Source organism: Ovis aries, chromosome 12 (genome assembly GCF_016772045.2).
Source record: "Ovis aries strain OAR_USU_Benz2616 breed Rambouillet chromosome 12, ARS-UI_Ramb_v3.0, whole genome shotgun sequence".
Classification (NCBI taxonomy): domain Eukaryota; kingdom Metazoa; phylum Chordata; class Mammalia; order Artiodactyla; family Bovidae; genus Ovis; species Ovis aries.
In genome coordinates this window covers 50,224,155-50,239,114 of record NC_056065.1, presented here as the reverse complement: position 1 = coordinate 50,239,114, position 14,960 = coordinate 50,224,155, and the positions used below count along the sequence as shown (strand labels likewise).

Below are 14,960 nucleotides of genomic sequence, written 5' to 3'. Positions count from 1 at the left end.
CCGCCCCTCGCAGGTGGGGAGGCCGGCTCTGAAGCTAGGCCCGGACAGAGGGCGGGACCGAGGCCTGGGTTGGAGGCACTGTGCGCAGAGTGCGCGCGGGCTAGGAGTTGCCCTCTGGGGAGGAGCGGGGGCCTCAGGGCTACGCTAGGTATCTACTCACCTCGCTGTGTCCTAAGCAGGTTCGCCGACCCGGGCCCCGCCCCTCTCGCATCCCTCCCGGTGGGCTGACTGCCCAGCTAGTGGTGACACTGCCTGCCGCGGACTCCTTAACCACTGCTTAGAAGGAAAGTACTTTGGCATAGAACTGCGCCCCTTGGCTGCCAGCACAGGACACAGGTGGAGGCAGCGGCCTGGTCCTGCCATCGTGGGCCTGGCCCACCCCAAGCAGCCCGGCGGCTCCTTGCACACCCCCTGGACCTGAGGGACTCTAGGCAAGGTCTCAAGCGGGGCCCCTCAAGGGTGACCTGCCAACATTGTGCTTCCTCATTGAAGGACCTAGAGAGGAGGGAGGAAGGGCCCAAGAGGGAACTGCTCTCCCGCAACCCCAAGTCCAGGCATGGTAGGTTACCCAAGTCTTGCTGAATTGACAGGTTATGCACCACCAGGGCAGTGAGTCAAGTGTCCCAGTGGTGTGCTGGGCTCCTGGATGTGATGATGCAGGGCCTCTGTAAATGAGCCTGGGTGAGCCACCTTTTTCCTCTCCCCCTAGGCCTCCTGGACAGAGCATCTGGTCCAGGCCGTGTGCAGACAACGAGGTCCTTTGCAGCAGCCTGGCCTTTAAATTTATGTATCTGCATACCTGCTGCTGACATCTTCTCTGGCTGGGAACGCCTGGCCCTGTATTCAGAGACCTCGAACACACCTGGGCATAGCAAAGGACACTTCTTACATGACCACAGGACCATGGGATCATCAAGGGTGAATGGCAAGCAGGGCAAAGATGGTGGGAATTTGGGGGGATTTCTCAAGCTCCAAACTTCCCCATATCTGGTTATTTTGAAAACCCAACCACTTCCTCAAAGTGACCTCCCCTCAGCCACACACCCACAGAAAAGCAAAGCCTTTTGAGTTGCATTTTTTGGATGATATTAGCACAGAGAAGGCAATGGCTACCCACTCTGGTACTCTTGCCTGGAAAATCCCATGGGTGGAGGAACCTGATAGGCTGCAGTCCATGGGGTTGCTAAGAGTCAGACACGACTGAGCGACCACTTTCACTCTTTACTTTCATGCATTGGAGAAGGACATGGCAACCCACTCCAGTGTTCTTGCCTGGAGAATCCCAGGGACAGAGGAGCCTGGTGGGCTGCTGTCTATGGGGTCGCACAGAGTCGGGCACGATTGAAGCGACTTAGCAGCAGCAGCAGCAGCGCAATAATACGAATGCTTGGCTAGGGCCCCCAAGAACCTTCTAGAGCAGGCAGAGTGGGCAGAGAAGGCAGCTCTGGCCTGGTAACAAGCCAAGGTCACCCAGCAGGCACCCTTCCTGTGCAACCCTCTCTAAAGGGAACTTGTGTGGTGTGTGTTTGTGACCATGGAAGTCTGTCTATCCGGGACCTCAGGCAGACCTCGGGCAGGAGCGCTTCCGCATTTCAGAGATGAGAAGATGGGGCTGTGGCTTCCCTCAGCTGAACCTATTGTGCAATTTCTCCCAGCAGGCCCTGAGGCTTCTCCCGGGCCTCAGAGCCTCCAGCTTACACACTGCGGTCCAGGATAGTGCAGGGAGGGGCACTTTAGGCCTCTGGAAGTTTCCTGGAGGAGATCTTGCTTGGGCTGAGAGCAGGGCTGAGCTGGAATGAACTGGGGCAGAGGGAAGGGTCAGCAGCAGGAATGCAGGTAGGTGTAGGGATGGGAGGTGGACGCCAGTCAGGCCCACGTGGGCTGGGCAGGTATGCCAGTGTGCCTCAGAGGGGCTGAGGGTTCAGGAAAGGCCATGGGTGTGAACTTTCCCAGTGCCATACTGCTAGACTCTAATGTTTCTTTTTTGTAAACATGGCTCCCCTACCATTTAAGCTTTCGATACCCAAACCTGGACCCCTCCTCTTCTGAGGGTGGAAAGATGGGGGAAAGCAAGGGTGGGGGATGGGGGGCTGTAGAGGGAGCAGACAGGGCTGCCTGCCCAGAGCTGGACTCACTCAGGCAGGAAGCACCTTTGGATTTGGGTGCAGGGTCTGGAGACGGCACTTCTGTTTGGGGTCCTGCTCCAAGCTCTTGGGGATGTAGGCCTCAGCTGTGCCTGGCTGCGGGGGACAGGGTAGTGGGAGGCTGCCCCACACCTGAAAGGGGAAGTGGCTGAGACATGGAGTCTCCCTGTAGACGGGGGTGTCCCCCAGTGCTGGCCTCCAGCCAACAGGCCCTGGTTGCTGACCCCTCCTGTCCCACCCTTCCCAGTCCTCCCCAGGGACCAGTGTCCAGAACTGCCCACTTGGAACACAATACTGCAGGGAACCAAACCCTCAGGTGCAGGGGCATGCATGTGTTTGTGTGAGCATGCCCTGCCAAGAGCCCATAAGAGCCCCAGCAGAGGCAACCTGGGCCGAGGGAGCAAACATCACGGGCCTGCGGTGGGGGTGGGGGGTTCTCTGATAGTGCAGCGCCCGCTCCAGCACCTCACACATGTGGGACTCAACAAGTTCTCACAAGGCCTCAGAGCAGGTGCTTTTGTTGTTGCAGTTTTCTCACAGGGAACCCCAGGCACAGAGAGGCCAAGTAACTGGCCCCAGGTCACAAGGATGTCAAAGAGCAGGATTTTCTGCCCCTTCCATTGGCTGGACTCCAGGAATGGGGAATGGTGGAGATGTGGGTGAGTTGGAGCAAGAATGGTGGGGGCAGGGCAGCCTTTTCCTGCTCTCACACGTAATGAGGGACCCTGGGGGTGGGCACAGGGGCTCTGAGGACCTTCCTATTGTGTGGGTGCTGGTGCTGGGTGGGATGGACACCACGTGTGCACGTGAGAACAGAGATGGGGGCCCAAGTGATCCCAGGCTCCCTGCAAGGACTCAGTTTGTGTCCAGCAACCATGGGTCCAGGGCAGAGTATGGACATCACAACTGATAAGAGGAATGCCCACCAGAGCTAGCGGCTACTTTGGACGCTAGGGACGGAGGCTGTGGGATGAGGCTGGAGGAAGAAAGGAGAAGAGCAGGCGCCCTGGAGGGGAGGTGGGACAGGGGGGATGTCATGTCCCAGGTGCATCCAGGCCCTGGGAGCCGCATGCTTGCACTGAGGGTCCTGGGCTTCCAGCATCAAGTCCGAGGTTCACACCGGGCAGCACAGTGCCAGTGGTGTCACTTAACACCTCTGGCTGGCTGGCTGCCTGTCTGCCCTCAACGTCCCCAACACCCATTTTCAGTGACCACTTTCCTGACAAGGTGTACCAGTAGCCTCAAGGCAGCAGAGGGCTGTCTCAGCATCCCCGGCCCCAACTCAGAGGATCCCTGGGTGAGCTGGCCCTCGCAGAGGCTCCTGTGCCCACCTGCTCCCTCTGCAAGTGGCCAGCAGCAGGTGTGCCCTCTGCCATGACAAAGGCTTCCTGACCCCAGGAGACCCTCCCTCCCTAACCTCAGGCTGCCAGCCCAGGGAGCACCTTAGATGCTCTCTGGCATTCTGTGAGGCAGTTGGCTGTTAAAACATTCAAGTAATAATTTATTTCAGAGAGAAGTGGGGGCGGAGGTTGAAACCAGGCGAACCCACTGTTCAGGCTGTCAGTCACTGAGAAACTGCACCCATGGTCCTTGCAGAAGCAACCCCTGAGAAGGTGCCAGTCCCAGCCACCCCTCCCCAGGGACAAAGCTGTGTGTGTGGGGGGGGAGGTGGTGTGGACCTGATGCCTGTGTCTTCCTGATCCTCGGAAATGGGAGATTCAGGTGGGAACGCTTCCCACTGAGAGCAGTCTTTGCTTATTCACGAACCTGACCCAGGGAATACTGAGGCAGCCTTAACCTTATGGAACACCGAGGGCTGAAGGAAAAGTGTCCTGCAGCAGAAGCAGGACTCGATCCTGGGGTGGAGTGAGGGGCTCTCCTCACTGAAGTGCACTGTTTCTCATGTGAGGGGGGCTGATGTTCATTCTTTCTTGTAAGACGCAGTTCTTTTCATTCAAAGATGAAAAGAGTCTGATCTGAAGAGAAGTATTGTCTATTGAGTAAGGTCCTTAGTATCTTGGGGAGGGAAGTGGGGGGGCATGGCTCAGGCTCAGAAGAGGAAAGGACAGATTGCTGCCCAGGGACGAAGGGCCAGGGCTGGCAGGACGCCCCTGCTCTGGAGGCCCATCTAAAGACCAGCCATACCTTTCATGGGTAAACTCCGGGAGTTGGTGATGGACAAGGAGGCCTGGCATGCTGCAGTTCACGGGGTCGCACAGTTGGACACAACTGAGCAACTGAACTGTGATGGGGACAAGGGACATGGACAGAAGAGTGGGCAGCGGGGGAGGCAGCTGCCTCCAGACACCAGAACAGCCCAACACACGAGCAGTCACGCCAAGATCCCTCATGTCAAACTGCTTTATTACATCTTAAATAACAGTACAGTTGAATATAGGATCTATCTTGCATCCAGCTTCCTTGCAGTACATTGACTTTAAAATTAAATACAAAAGGTGAGGGACAGGGTGCAGAGAGCTCTACAGAGGTGCCGACGGGGGCGGGGGCTCATCCCACTCTCTGCGGGTCCAGGGCACAGGGCGCAAAGGATGGTGCAAACACAGGTGGAGAAGCCACTGCTGCCACTACGGGGGCGCTGGCGCGGGGAGGAGGCCCGCGTTGTCCCAGCACCGCTGCCCAACACTGGACGCGCACAGAACCAGGGTCATCTGCGTGTTAGAAAAGTGGTCTGCCTCGGCACAAAGGCTGGTTCCCGGGAGAGGCGGGCCGTGAGAAATCCACAAGGGAGGCCAGGGACTCCGTTCCCTGTACACCCCCCACCCCATCCAACAACAATTTTGGAACAGGACTTGTTTTTTAAAGAAAGAAAACAGTGACATCTCGCCAGGCGAGCGTGTAGGCCGTTAACTGCACGGCCTCCAATGCGATGCGTGTGCACAGAGGAGCGACGCGAGGTGGACAGAGCGCGACGTCACAACTTCAAAGAGGTTATTTCTTCAAAGAAAAAGAACATCTAAGGACTGAGTCCTATATGCACTGTGAGCATTTCTACAGCATGCGGTTCTAAGAGCAAACCCACCCCAAATGGCAAACAATCAGGTTTTTTAAAATTTAACTTAGAAACTTTGAGATCATTATTTTCAAAACATTGATTTGTACATTGTTTCATACACAAATAACTGACTGACTCTCCACGCACAGGACGGCACCGCTCTTGAGGACGGAGGCTCGTGGTGGCCGGGTGGGGCACAGGGTAGTGTTGCGCTGCTGGGTCAGCCTCCCTCCAACTTCACAAGGAGACTGGGTGAGACTAAAAACCAAGCTGAGGGGAGAGGGTGGGTCGGGGGAAGGGCGCCTGACGCGGCCACTGTTCGTCCGCGTGCTCAGTCCCTTGACTTCTCAGCATCATCCTTCTACACCATGCGCACGACGGTCATGTGACACGAGACGGAAGTAAAAAAAACCAGGGACTAAATTTACATCATTAACAATCTCAGAGAGGCTACACCAGACCCTCCTTCTCTGTTTAACTACGAGCAGAAAGAAATATATTTTAAGAAGGAAATATGAATCATGTCTGCAAAATCCTGTTACAAACACAATCTAGAATTCAGAGTCAATTACAAGATGAAGTCCTCAACTTGTTTTGCATGAACATCATCAAACAGGATTACTGATCAAGATTTCAAATAAACTAGTAAAAAGGTGTGTCTGTCTTACAATTACACTCAAGTTTACCTTCTTGTTAACATTTTTATTATAGTATTTCCTTTTAAATTCATTCAAAACAAACAAAAAAGGAAAACAAAGACAATGGTCCCGGAAGGAATGCACGATTCGTTTTAGTTACAGCACAGAGATTCTTCTCTCAGTGGGAATTGTGCTCTTGGTTTCAGCAATAAGTGAGGGGAAGGTCTTGCCCTTTTGAAGTTCTGAAGGGTGCAGGGCGTCCGCGTTAGTAGGGGTAGATGGGAAATGCTATCTGCAACGGTCCAAGGCTGGAATGGTCTTCCAGTCACTGTGGCGTCCACCTGCTGCTTTAAACAGAATCGAGACCATGAAGAGAAACGCAGCACCTGGCCCAGGTGCAGAGTGGCATGGCAGCTGCACCCGCTCAGGATGGGGGCACAGCAAGTACTCAGGCTAACTGCAGAGCTCACCTGCCTGCAAGCCCAGGGCAGCCACGTCCAAATGACCCCAGGAGCCCCAACCCACAGCTCCCTCCATGTTGTGAGAAACATGGAGCTGCAAGCAGGGAAGGGTGTGGGCTGCCTCTTACCTGTGAGGGTTAGTTCCAGATTTTGAGGAAGCTGTCCCAGGACCCCGTAGCCACGGCCATCCCGTCATCAGTTACCCCCAGGCAGCTCACGCGGTTGTCATGCCCGGCCAAGACCCCTGGGGGCAGAGGACAGTGTGGTCAGCCTGGGGTCCAGCCACTTGCTGAAGTGGAACCAGAAACCCCCACACCCAGTCCCTGCCAGGCCTCGGTGGTGAGGAAAGGATCCCAACACAAAGGGCACAGCACAGAGGGTGGGCCTTAAGGACAGGCACAGCGATCGCCCTCCCCCAGACAGGGCGCCCTGTGACACGCAGTGGTCAGTGCTTGGACAATCATCAGCCACGTCTTTCCAGAGGAATCTGAGGCTGTATCTCAGAGCACCCCGTGCTGTCAGGACAGAGGCCGCAGACCCGAGGGCACTCAGGGGAGCAGGAGAGAAGAGGGGCCCCCAGAAGAAGAGGCCATAGGCCAACAGCCATGCTCCCTCTCCAGCACTGAGACAGCAAGTTCTCATCTGCACAACCTCCTTCAATACACTTGACAACTACATACTTCACCCCACCATCACACTTTGTGCTTCCAGGGGTCCCTGCTGAACCTGTGCCCCAGCTATGAGGACGCGGCTGGCCCAGTCCTGCCTGCGTGAGCCACATGACATCGCCAAGAGCTTCTGGTGCCAGGGCCTGGCTCCTGTCCCTTTGCCAGCCCACATGTCGCAGCTGAGTGTGCTCCATCCCTCTGCAGACCCAGTGAGGCCCGGCAGCGTCCTACCTGCCCTGTCGGCCTTGAGGGCGTCCCAGACGTTGCAGTTGAAGTCGTCGTACCCTGCGAGAAGGAGGCGCCCACTCTTGGAGAAGGAGACAGAGGTGATCCCACAGATGATGTTGTCATGGGAGTAGGTCATGAGCTCCTGGTCTGCACGGAGGTCAAACAGCCGGCAGGTGGCATCGTCTGAGCCAGTGGCAAATGCGTTGCCGTTCGGGAAGAACTGGAAAGAGCAAGCAAGCCGAGACAGTTTGCAGACGGACAGAAAGAAACACTGGAAACACAGACTGCCCAACGCAGGGTACTGTGGGCACAGGAGTTGGAGACCAGCTAGGACCAGGCTCTGGCCGGAACAGCAGACGCTGCGCAGGGACCAGGAGGGACCAGATGTGGGCAAAGAGGTGGCTTCCCGTCACCATCATGGTCCCGAGGGAACAGCAAGAGTGTGGCTGCCGCCCATGGCTCGGTGCCCACAGGCGCTGGAGTCAGGCCACCTGACCACGTGGAGGACGGCTCCGCAAGCAGACACTTTCTCCCCCTCCCCACCTCCGGCTCCTCGAAGGGCCAGGCCCTCCTGTCAGGGCAATGTGGACAAGGGCAGGCTCCCTCCACTGCTGTGCCCCCAGAGCCCCACAGAGGATCGCCTGACAGGGTCAGTTACGGGACTATTTGCCCCCAACAGGAGGAAGCCTCACGGTCAGTCATTGGTCGGTCACCCTGGGAGAGAGACACACGTGGGCCTCGCTGGGACAAAGCGAATCACAGTCAAGTCTCCCACAGAGAGTTTTTGTCCATTCGACTGTATTTGCATAGAAAAGAGAGAACACCTAACCCTGAAAACATTTTCCAACTGGCTGACACAGCTGTAGCTCCTGAGGACTCCAACCTGCTGATGGCCAGCCAGGGGCCCTGACCCACACCTGTGACCTCAACTCACACAGATGGCATTGATGTCAGACTCGTGGCCGGTGAAGGTTTGCCGGCACATCCCTTCTCGCACGTCCCAGAGTTTGGCTGAAGCGTCACAAGCACCAGAGACAAACAGTCTGGTGTCTGGAGCGAGTGAAAGGCTCATGACGTCCCCGGTGTGTCCAGTGAATGTGGTCGTCTGCTGGCCAGTCTCGATGTCCCACAGGGCACTGGAACAGAGCAATGACAGGGGTTACCCCCTTGCTTCGAAGACCAGATATGCAACAAACTCCCTCAAACCCCCAGGCCTGCAGCCAACATCCACGCTTCACGTAAGACAGATCTGCACCCTGTAGTGACTTTGCTCAAATGGGTTGTTACAGAGCCAAGCACACACACGACATGGGTGAGTCTGCCTGGGGCTGCTCTGATTCTCACATTAGCTCATACATCAGCAGAAGAGGAAGCCGAGTGCCTGTCCAGCAGGACACTTGTAGGCTGAGCTGCACGCTTGAGCCCTGCAGGGGCTCATAAGGGGCAGCAGAGGGCCTCCAGTTGGTGCCCCTGCTGGACAGCTCCATGCCCACCAGAGCCCAGAGGCTGGGTCACTCCATGGGGCAGAGCCACGCTTGGGGTCCATGGCCATCAACTCGAGAGGCTACTCTAGGCCAGAGAAAGGTGAGACATGGCAGTGTAGCAAGGACGTACGCGTTGTTTCTGTGGTTCCCCAACAGAAGCAAGGCCATCAGATGCTCCTCGTTCCCTGTCAGCCTCACAGAAAACCAGCTCAATCCAGCCCCCACATCCAAGCATGGGGGACCCCTCTCTAGGGCCTGACGGACAAGCAGGAAAGAAGACAGACAACCCCCCCACCCCCAGTCCAAAAAACATCCTTCCCAAGTGAAAAAAGCTTCCAAAAATACCTTCTAATACAAAGGTTCTTCCCAAATGGGCAGTCAAGATAGACTGCAGATCTTCGGTGAGCACACACACAAAGGACACCTTACCGAGCAGGGCTGGCCAGGCTGCCCCCACCCTCCCGTGTGGCCTGCTGGCTCTCAGCCACCACATCTTGCCTCAAAGAACCAGAAAAATCCACAGGGGCAGTTTAAGCCTGAAATGACTTAATTTCTTGATGATTTTAAAGGATATGTTTTGGTGCCACAAGCGAACACTTCACAGAGTTTCACTGTCTTCCACCAATAAGGTGGTGGAAACTCCTGTGACACCTGCTACTTTGAAGCTGTGCTCAGACCCCACAGGGGGGCAGTGCTCACCTGAGGGGGCTGAAGCTCACCCCCCAAGGCTAGTAACTGTGGCCCAGGAAGGTGAACTGTGAGGAAGACAAGTGGGTGTTCCACGCAAAGCTCTAGTTTCAAAATCAGTTCTTAGTTGTTCAAAACTGAAATTTCACATCTACACAGAGCACCATGAACTGGCCCACCTCTCTGCACCTATGTCTGAAGCCCCAGGGCCGTGTCCAGTTACAGTGGCCTGGCTGAGGGCTTCCCTGTGGCTCAGCTGCACGGCGGGGAGAATAGTGTGAGACAGGTTCAGCACACTGGGACTCACCAGGTGGTGTCTCCAGAGCTGGTAACGATCTGATTGTCATCCAGAAAACGGCAGCAGGACAGGTAACCTGGAAAACAGACCCAACAATGGCCCCAGCTGTGAGCACCTGACTCTACATCTTGTAAATGGGAGTGACCAGTGGGAAGGCCCATGCAAAGTGAGGCAAACACCATGTCCACTACCTCTGGCCCTGCCCTGTGTGCTGGAAAGAGGAACAAAGCCACACAGACTGCAGGCACTGCGGGCAAGAGCAGAGTCACACGACTGGACACCAGGAGGAAGGAGGCGCCCTGAGCACACGCACATCCTCCCGGCCCCTGACGTGGCAGGAGGAGGCAGGATGGAGGGTCTGCAGGGACAAGAGACTGGGGTGCAGGGCTGGAGGCAGACTTGTTTCTGTGGGACAAGTGCGGGGTCAGCGTGGAAACTGCTGTGTGTTACTCATTTCCACACTCCAACCAGCATGAGGCGAGGCAGAGCCTCGCGCTAAGGCCAGGTCCCAGCCTGCATCCCCTTTTGAAATAAGGAAGGGCAAACATGAAGAAGATCCGTTCTGTAGGGCCTACATTTGATTTCTCCTGAATAAGCCCTGTTCACCACCATCTCTGCTGTCTTAGCATAAGTGACTCTGAGGACTACACGTACGGAGTGAGCACCCCACCCAGGAGGTCCAGGGACAGTGGCAGGGCAGCCCCTGACCCCAGCAGGCCGAGCTCCTACCAAGTCTTCCCAGGCCACACAGAGCTACTTGTGATGCTGTGTTTCTCAGTAAAACCAAAGACAAAATACATACCAAGAGAGGAAAAGCCTGCTGACAGCTGCTGATGTGGAAAGCATAAGGTTGTTGAGAAAACAAAGCCTTTACCTAACACATTACCTCACTGTCTCCCATAGAAGAAATAGAGACAACAATTTCAGAATATCAATTCTGTGCCTAGACAAGGACATGTGGTCAAGTGCTCCCTAGAGTCCATATCATGTCTATAGGACACCAGGGACCACATGGGTGCCCTCAGCCGCCCCCAGGGGCTCCTCCCAAGGTCTCAGAGCTCCTCTCCAAGAACAGCACTCATTTCCTGGCACACTGCTACCCTCATACAGGCCAGTCTCCCGGGATCCAGCCCTGGAGCCTCCGGCACTGCCCTGTCCGACTGGTGAGAACGGCCGCCTGGAAGGAGCACTGTGGAGGCCGCAGCCCCACCAGTACCGCACACAGGGCCAGACCCAGGCACTCCCAGGTCAACGACAAAGAAGCAGGCCCTCGAAGATGACCTCTGTCCATCTCCTGCAGGTGGCGGTCACATGGGGCCCATGAGGTTCCTGCCCCGAGAACCAGCAGCTGAATGTTACGGCCATGGACTTTAAGCACTGGCAACAAGCTCTGGCCTCTTCAGGGCCCAGATGGTCAGCACACACCAGCTGGTGGATCCTTAGGAACCAGGCAGGCTGTGTGTGCCCTCACCAAAACCCCTTGCCTATGGAGGTGTGTGCGTGTAGATGCCCTCAGCAGAACCTCTTCCCACCCTGTGTGCGTGTGTGTGTGTGTGTGCCCTTCCCTGTGGGCATATATGAGTTTATGTGCACCTGTGTGTGTGTGCCCTCACCAAATCCCTTCCTCATGGGGGTGTGTGTGTGTGTGTGTGCATGTTTGTACATTTGTGTGCACCCTAAGTAGAACCCCTTTCCCAAGAGTGTGGGTGTGTGCCTGTGAGTGTGCCTGTGTGCTCTCAGCAGGACCTCTTCCCTGCAGTTTGTGTGTGCACGTGTGTCCCTGTGTGTGTCCTCAGCAGAAAGGTAGCTGGCCCAGGCACTGGTGCCTTTCCAGAGCCCCAGAGGGTCAGGGAAACAGACAAACATGGCACCAAGTGGGGGTGCGCCAGGGCCTCTCTGAGACCACGAGTGGCAGCAGGATGGCCTGGTGCAGGGACGAGCAGGCCACAGTCCAGAGGGAGGAGGCCTGGAATGAAGCAGGACAGGCCCTCTTTCCTCCTACAGCCCAGCCTGCTGGCTCCTGTCAAGGAAAAAGGAACCAACAGGCCGGGGGCCCCGGACAGCAAGGACAGCCCAGCCCACAAACATGAAGCGCTAGCCACCGCAGGAGGGCAGGCCATCACGGCCCCAGGAAGTTCTGGCTAAACTCCTGACCAGGTGATCCCAGGAAGACACCACGTCTGCACTGGGATGGGAGGTTTAGGAAAGGTGGCGGCACTTTCAGGGCATTACTGATTTCTCAAACACATGATCTAATAATGCCTTTTTGCCAAAACAGCACTCAAAAGGTTATTCTGTATGTAACGTAGTCACAACGCCACCACTCTACCTCAAGGCTGGAAGCTCAGTTCCTAAGTCGTTTCCAGAGGGCACCTTGCACTCTGCAGGACAGATAACTTAGAAGGAAGGTGAGACACCGGAGGACAGAGCGTCGTCTGACAGGTGCTCCCTCGGCCCCGCAAGCGCTCCCACAGCCTGGGAGGCCAACTCGAGAGAAGGAAGCTCGGCTTGCTCCAAGTGGGCCCCGTATCTTATGGAAACAACAGCAATGTGAAACTGATCACAGGAGCCTCCTTCCTGAGGCTGCACAAGCTTGATGCCTGCCCCGACTCTGCAGACACCACCAAGCATGAGGGCCTGCTGAGAAGAGCACCCAGATGGGTTTTATTGCAAATGAGTTCTAAGATCCTTCAAGAAAATGTCCCAACCCCGGCTTAATGCTCAGGCCTGAGATGCCTGAATGAGAGGTACCAATGCCCTCAGATGAAGTTAGGAAGGACAGAGATGAGACAGACCACACGTGCCCCGATCTACTGAGTCCACTGACCTTTTGCACCCTCGCCTGACTAAAGGGAGGCTACGTGAAGCTCATCGAACGTTAACCTTTATTGATCTGAAGCATCATATCTGAAATGTCACAAATAGCCTTAAGATGTCGAATGTTTAAAACACACCACTCAGCTCTCAAGAAGAGTTCACACTGCATGAAGGAAACACAATTTCTAATGCATTCTAATGTTAGTTTTATTTTTTCTTTCAGCAAACAAAGTGCTAAAAAATTTAAAAGATTTAATTAAAAATGGAAGTCCATACACTGAACTGGATAATAAGAGATTGATAAACAGTAAGAATGTTTTTTAAGTGCTGTGAGTTCACTGACGCTGTAAGCAAAGTGGCTTATGAAGGGTGCTCACTGGACAGAAGGATGGGGCAGGCAGGCAGGCTAGGCTGGGTTCCACCCCCAGGAGTAACCTTCCCCCAACAACTATGAGCGCTGGACAAATATAAAAGCAAACTCCTACAAACATTGGAAGCAGCAGCAGACAAACTGAAGGGGAGCCTGCACCTGGAGGCACTGGGGGACCTTGTTTTTCAGGTGCTGTGCCTGCAGGCAGGTCCCCTCCTGTGACAGCCACAACCACACAGCCACACCTCAGACAGCACATCTGTGGCCCAACTTTCTTGAGCAGCCAGTACAGGGTTCTGGGCAACCACAGCCAGAAAGTGAAAGAAGAAAACCTAGAAAGGAGAAAGCCATACCAGGCCCTAAAAAATCACGCACCGACTCCCCCACATCTGTCCAAACCACAGACAGGCAAGACAGCTGAGCCCACATAGCACGGCTGCTCCGCACAGGACCACATGGCAAGATTCCAGGAGAGTAGTCTGCACAATACAACAGCCGCAAAAGCCCAGGATGCAAGTCAAATCACTAGATGCACCAAGAAGCAGGAAAACTGTCACCTACATTCGAGAGGAAGGAGCCACCAAGACCAACCTCAAGGGACTGACCACTAGAACTGGCAGATAAGAATTTTAAACTGCTCACAAGGATCCTAACTATGCTCATTATAAATTTAAAAAGACGGGCAATCTCAGCAGAGAAACGAGAACTAATTTTTTAAAAAGCAAACAAATTCTAGAACTGAAAAAGTAAACATCTGACTTAAATGGCTTGCTGGGTGGTCTTAACAACACTATGGTGGTGACAGCAGTCACATGCACTAGAGGATGGCTCTGGAGAAGTGGGAGGTGGGATCTAAGGGATGACGTGAATGCACACAAGGAGAGAGCACCAAGGACAGAAAGCGGACCTCTAAAATTTCCCCAATTTAGTGAAAGACAGAACTTTACAAAGTCAAGGTGCTGAAGCACAATAAACAAAATCACTTCAAGGCAAGTCAGTCAAGCTGCTGAAAAATAAAGAAAAATCTTTAAAATGCTAAAAGAAAATAATACCAACCCCAAATTAAATATATCAGTAAAAATATTCTTCAGGAATGAAGGATAGTCAGTATTTTCAGGTGAGAACAGACAGTATTCCTTGTGGAGATCCAAACCGACTGTAAGAAGCGCTAAAGCAAGCCCCTCAGGCTGAAAGGCACCCAGGAGAAAGCGCATGTCTACAGGAAGGAATGAGCAACAGAAATGGTACAGACTTGTGTAAATGTAAGAGACTATTCAATTTTCTTCAAATGGCTAAGCATGTTTAAAGGAAAAAGTGTAACAATATACTGGGGGCTTACAACATACAAGGATGCAAAACCCAGAAAAAGAAAAGTTTGTAAAGGGTAAGGAAGGGCAGGCAGGAAATGGACATTTATGGCTACAAGACTCTTGTCTTTCACATAAACGGACACAACAAACCTGGCCGCACCTTAAGAATTGTGAATGTATGCTGTAATCCCTGCATAACCCCTAAAATATAATTCAAAGAGGTAACCAAAAAGCCAACAGATAAAACTATAAAATAGAATTCTAAACAATCAGGTAACCCAAAAGAGGTGGGAAAGGAGAGGTCACCATAAATCCCAGTGCATCCGTAATGCAGGGAGCAGACACGAAGCTCACACTACTAGAGAGGCAGAGACATGTAGAGTAGACAACGGACTGTCTTTATAAATCCAGTTATGCAGACAGAAGAAATACACCATGCAAACAGTCAGCCTAAGAAGGTTGGAATGGTTGCAAGAACATCAGATAAAGCCCACTTTCCAGCAGAGGTTCTGAGAGAGGAAGAGGGTCAGTTCTCAGGAAGAAATGACAGTCAGGAACATAACTGCTTCCACTGACGGAAGTCAGAATTCAAGAAGCAGAAATTCCCAGAATGCAGGGAGAAAGAGAGAAATCCACCCCACCTCAGCAACTTAAAAAACTAAAGACACAGAAAATGTGAATAATGTCAAAGTCCTGCTCTGACAAACACACTGAGAACTGCCCCACAGCCTGGCCTCCTGAGCACAAGCAGCATGTCCTTGTCAGACCACCTGGTCCTCGGGAAGTGAGCCTCCACAAATGTGAAAAACTCAACCAATACAGAACATTGTTTCTGAACATAA

At 53.9% G+C, this 14,960-nt stretch overlaps 1 protein-coding gene and 1 long non-coding RNA gene across 23 annotated transcripts in view; one reads left to right on the top strand and one right to left on the bottom strand.

The window, feature by feature from the left end:
* The first annotated feature begins 46 nt into the window (after positions 1–46).
* LOC121820796 (uncharacterized) lies at positions 47–6,087 on the top strand. Its single transcript, XR_006061500.2, has 2 exons — positions 47–1,836; positions 2,674–6,087. It is a non-coding gene; the product is annotated as an uncharacterized LOC121820796 (long non-coding RNA).
* Positions 4,488–14,960, bottom strand: part of GNB1 (G protein subunit beta 1) — a 75,928-nt gene continuing 65,455 nt past the window's right edge. For 10 of the 22 annotated variants that reach the window (XM_060396559.1, XM_060396560.1, XM_060396564.1 and 7 more), the window contains 3 exons: positions 9,631–9,697; positions 8,087–8,288; positions 4,488–7,372 (listed from right to left, as the gene is read on the bottom strand). In XM_060396559.1, coding sequence (XP_060252542.1) covers positions 6,938–7,372; positions 8,087–8,288; positions 9,631–9,697 — 704 coding nt within the window. In that variant the 3' untranslated portion in view covers positions 4,488–6,937. The remainder of the gene's footprint in view (positions 7,373–8,086; positions 8,289–9,630; positions 9,698–14,960) is intronic. The other 12 variants (XM_060396566.1, XM_060396565.1, XM_042257396.2 and 9 more) reach the window with 2 other exon arrangements.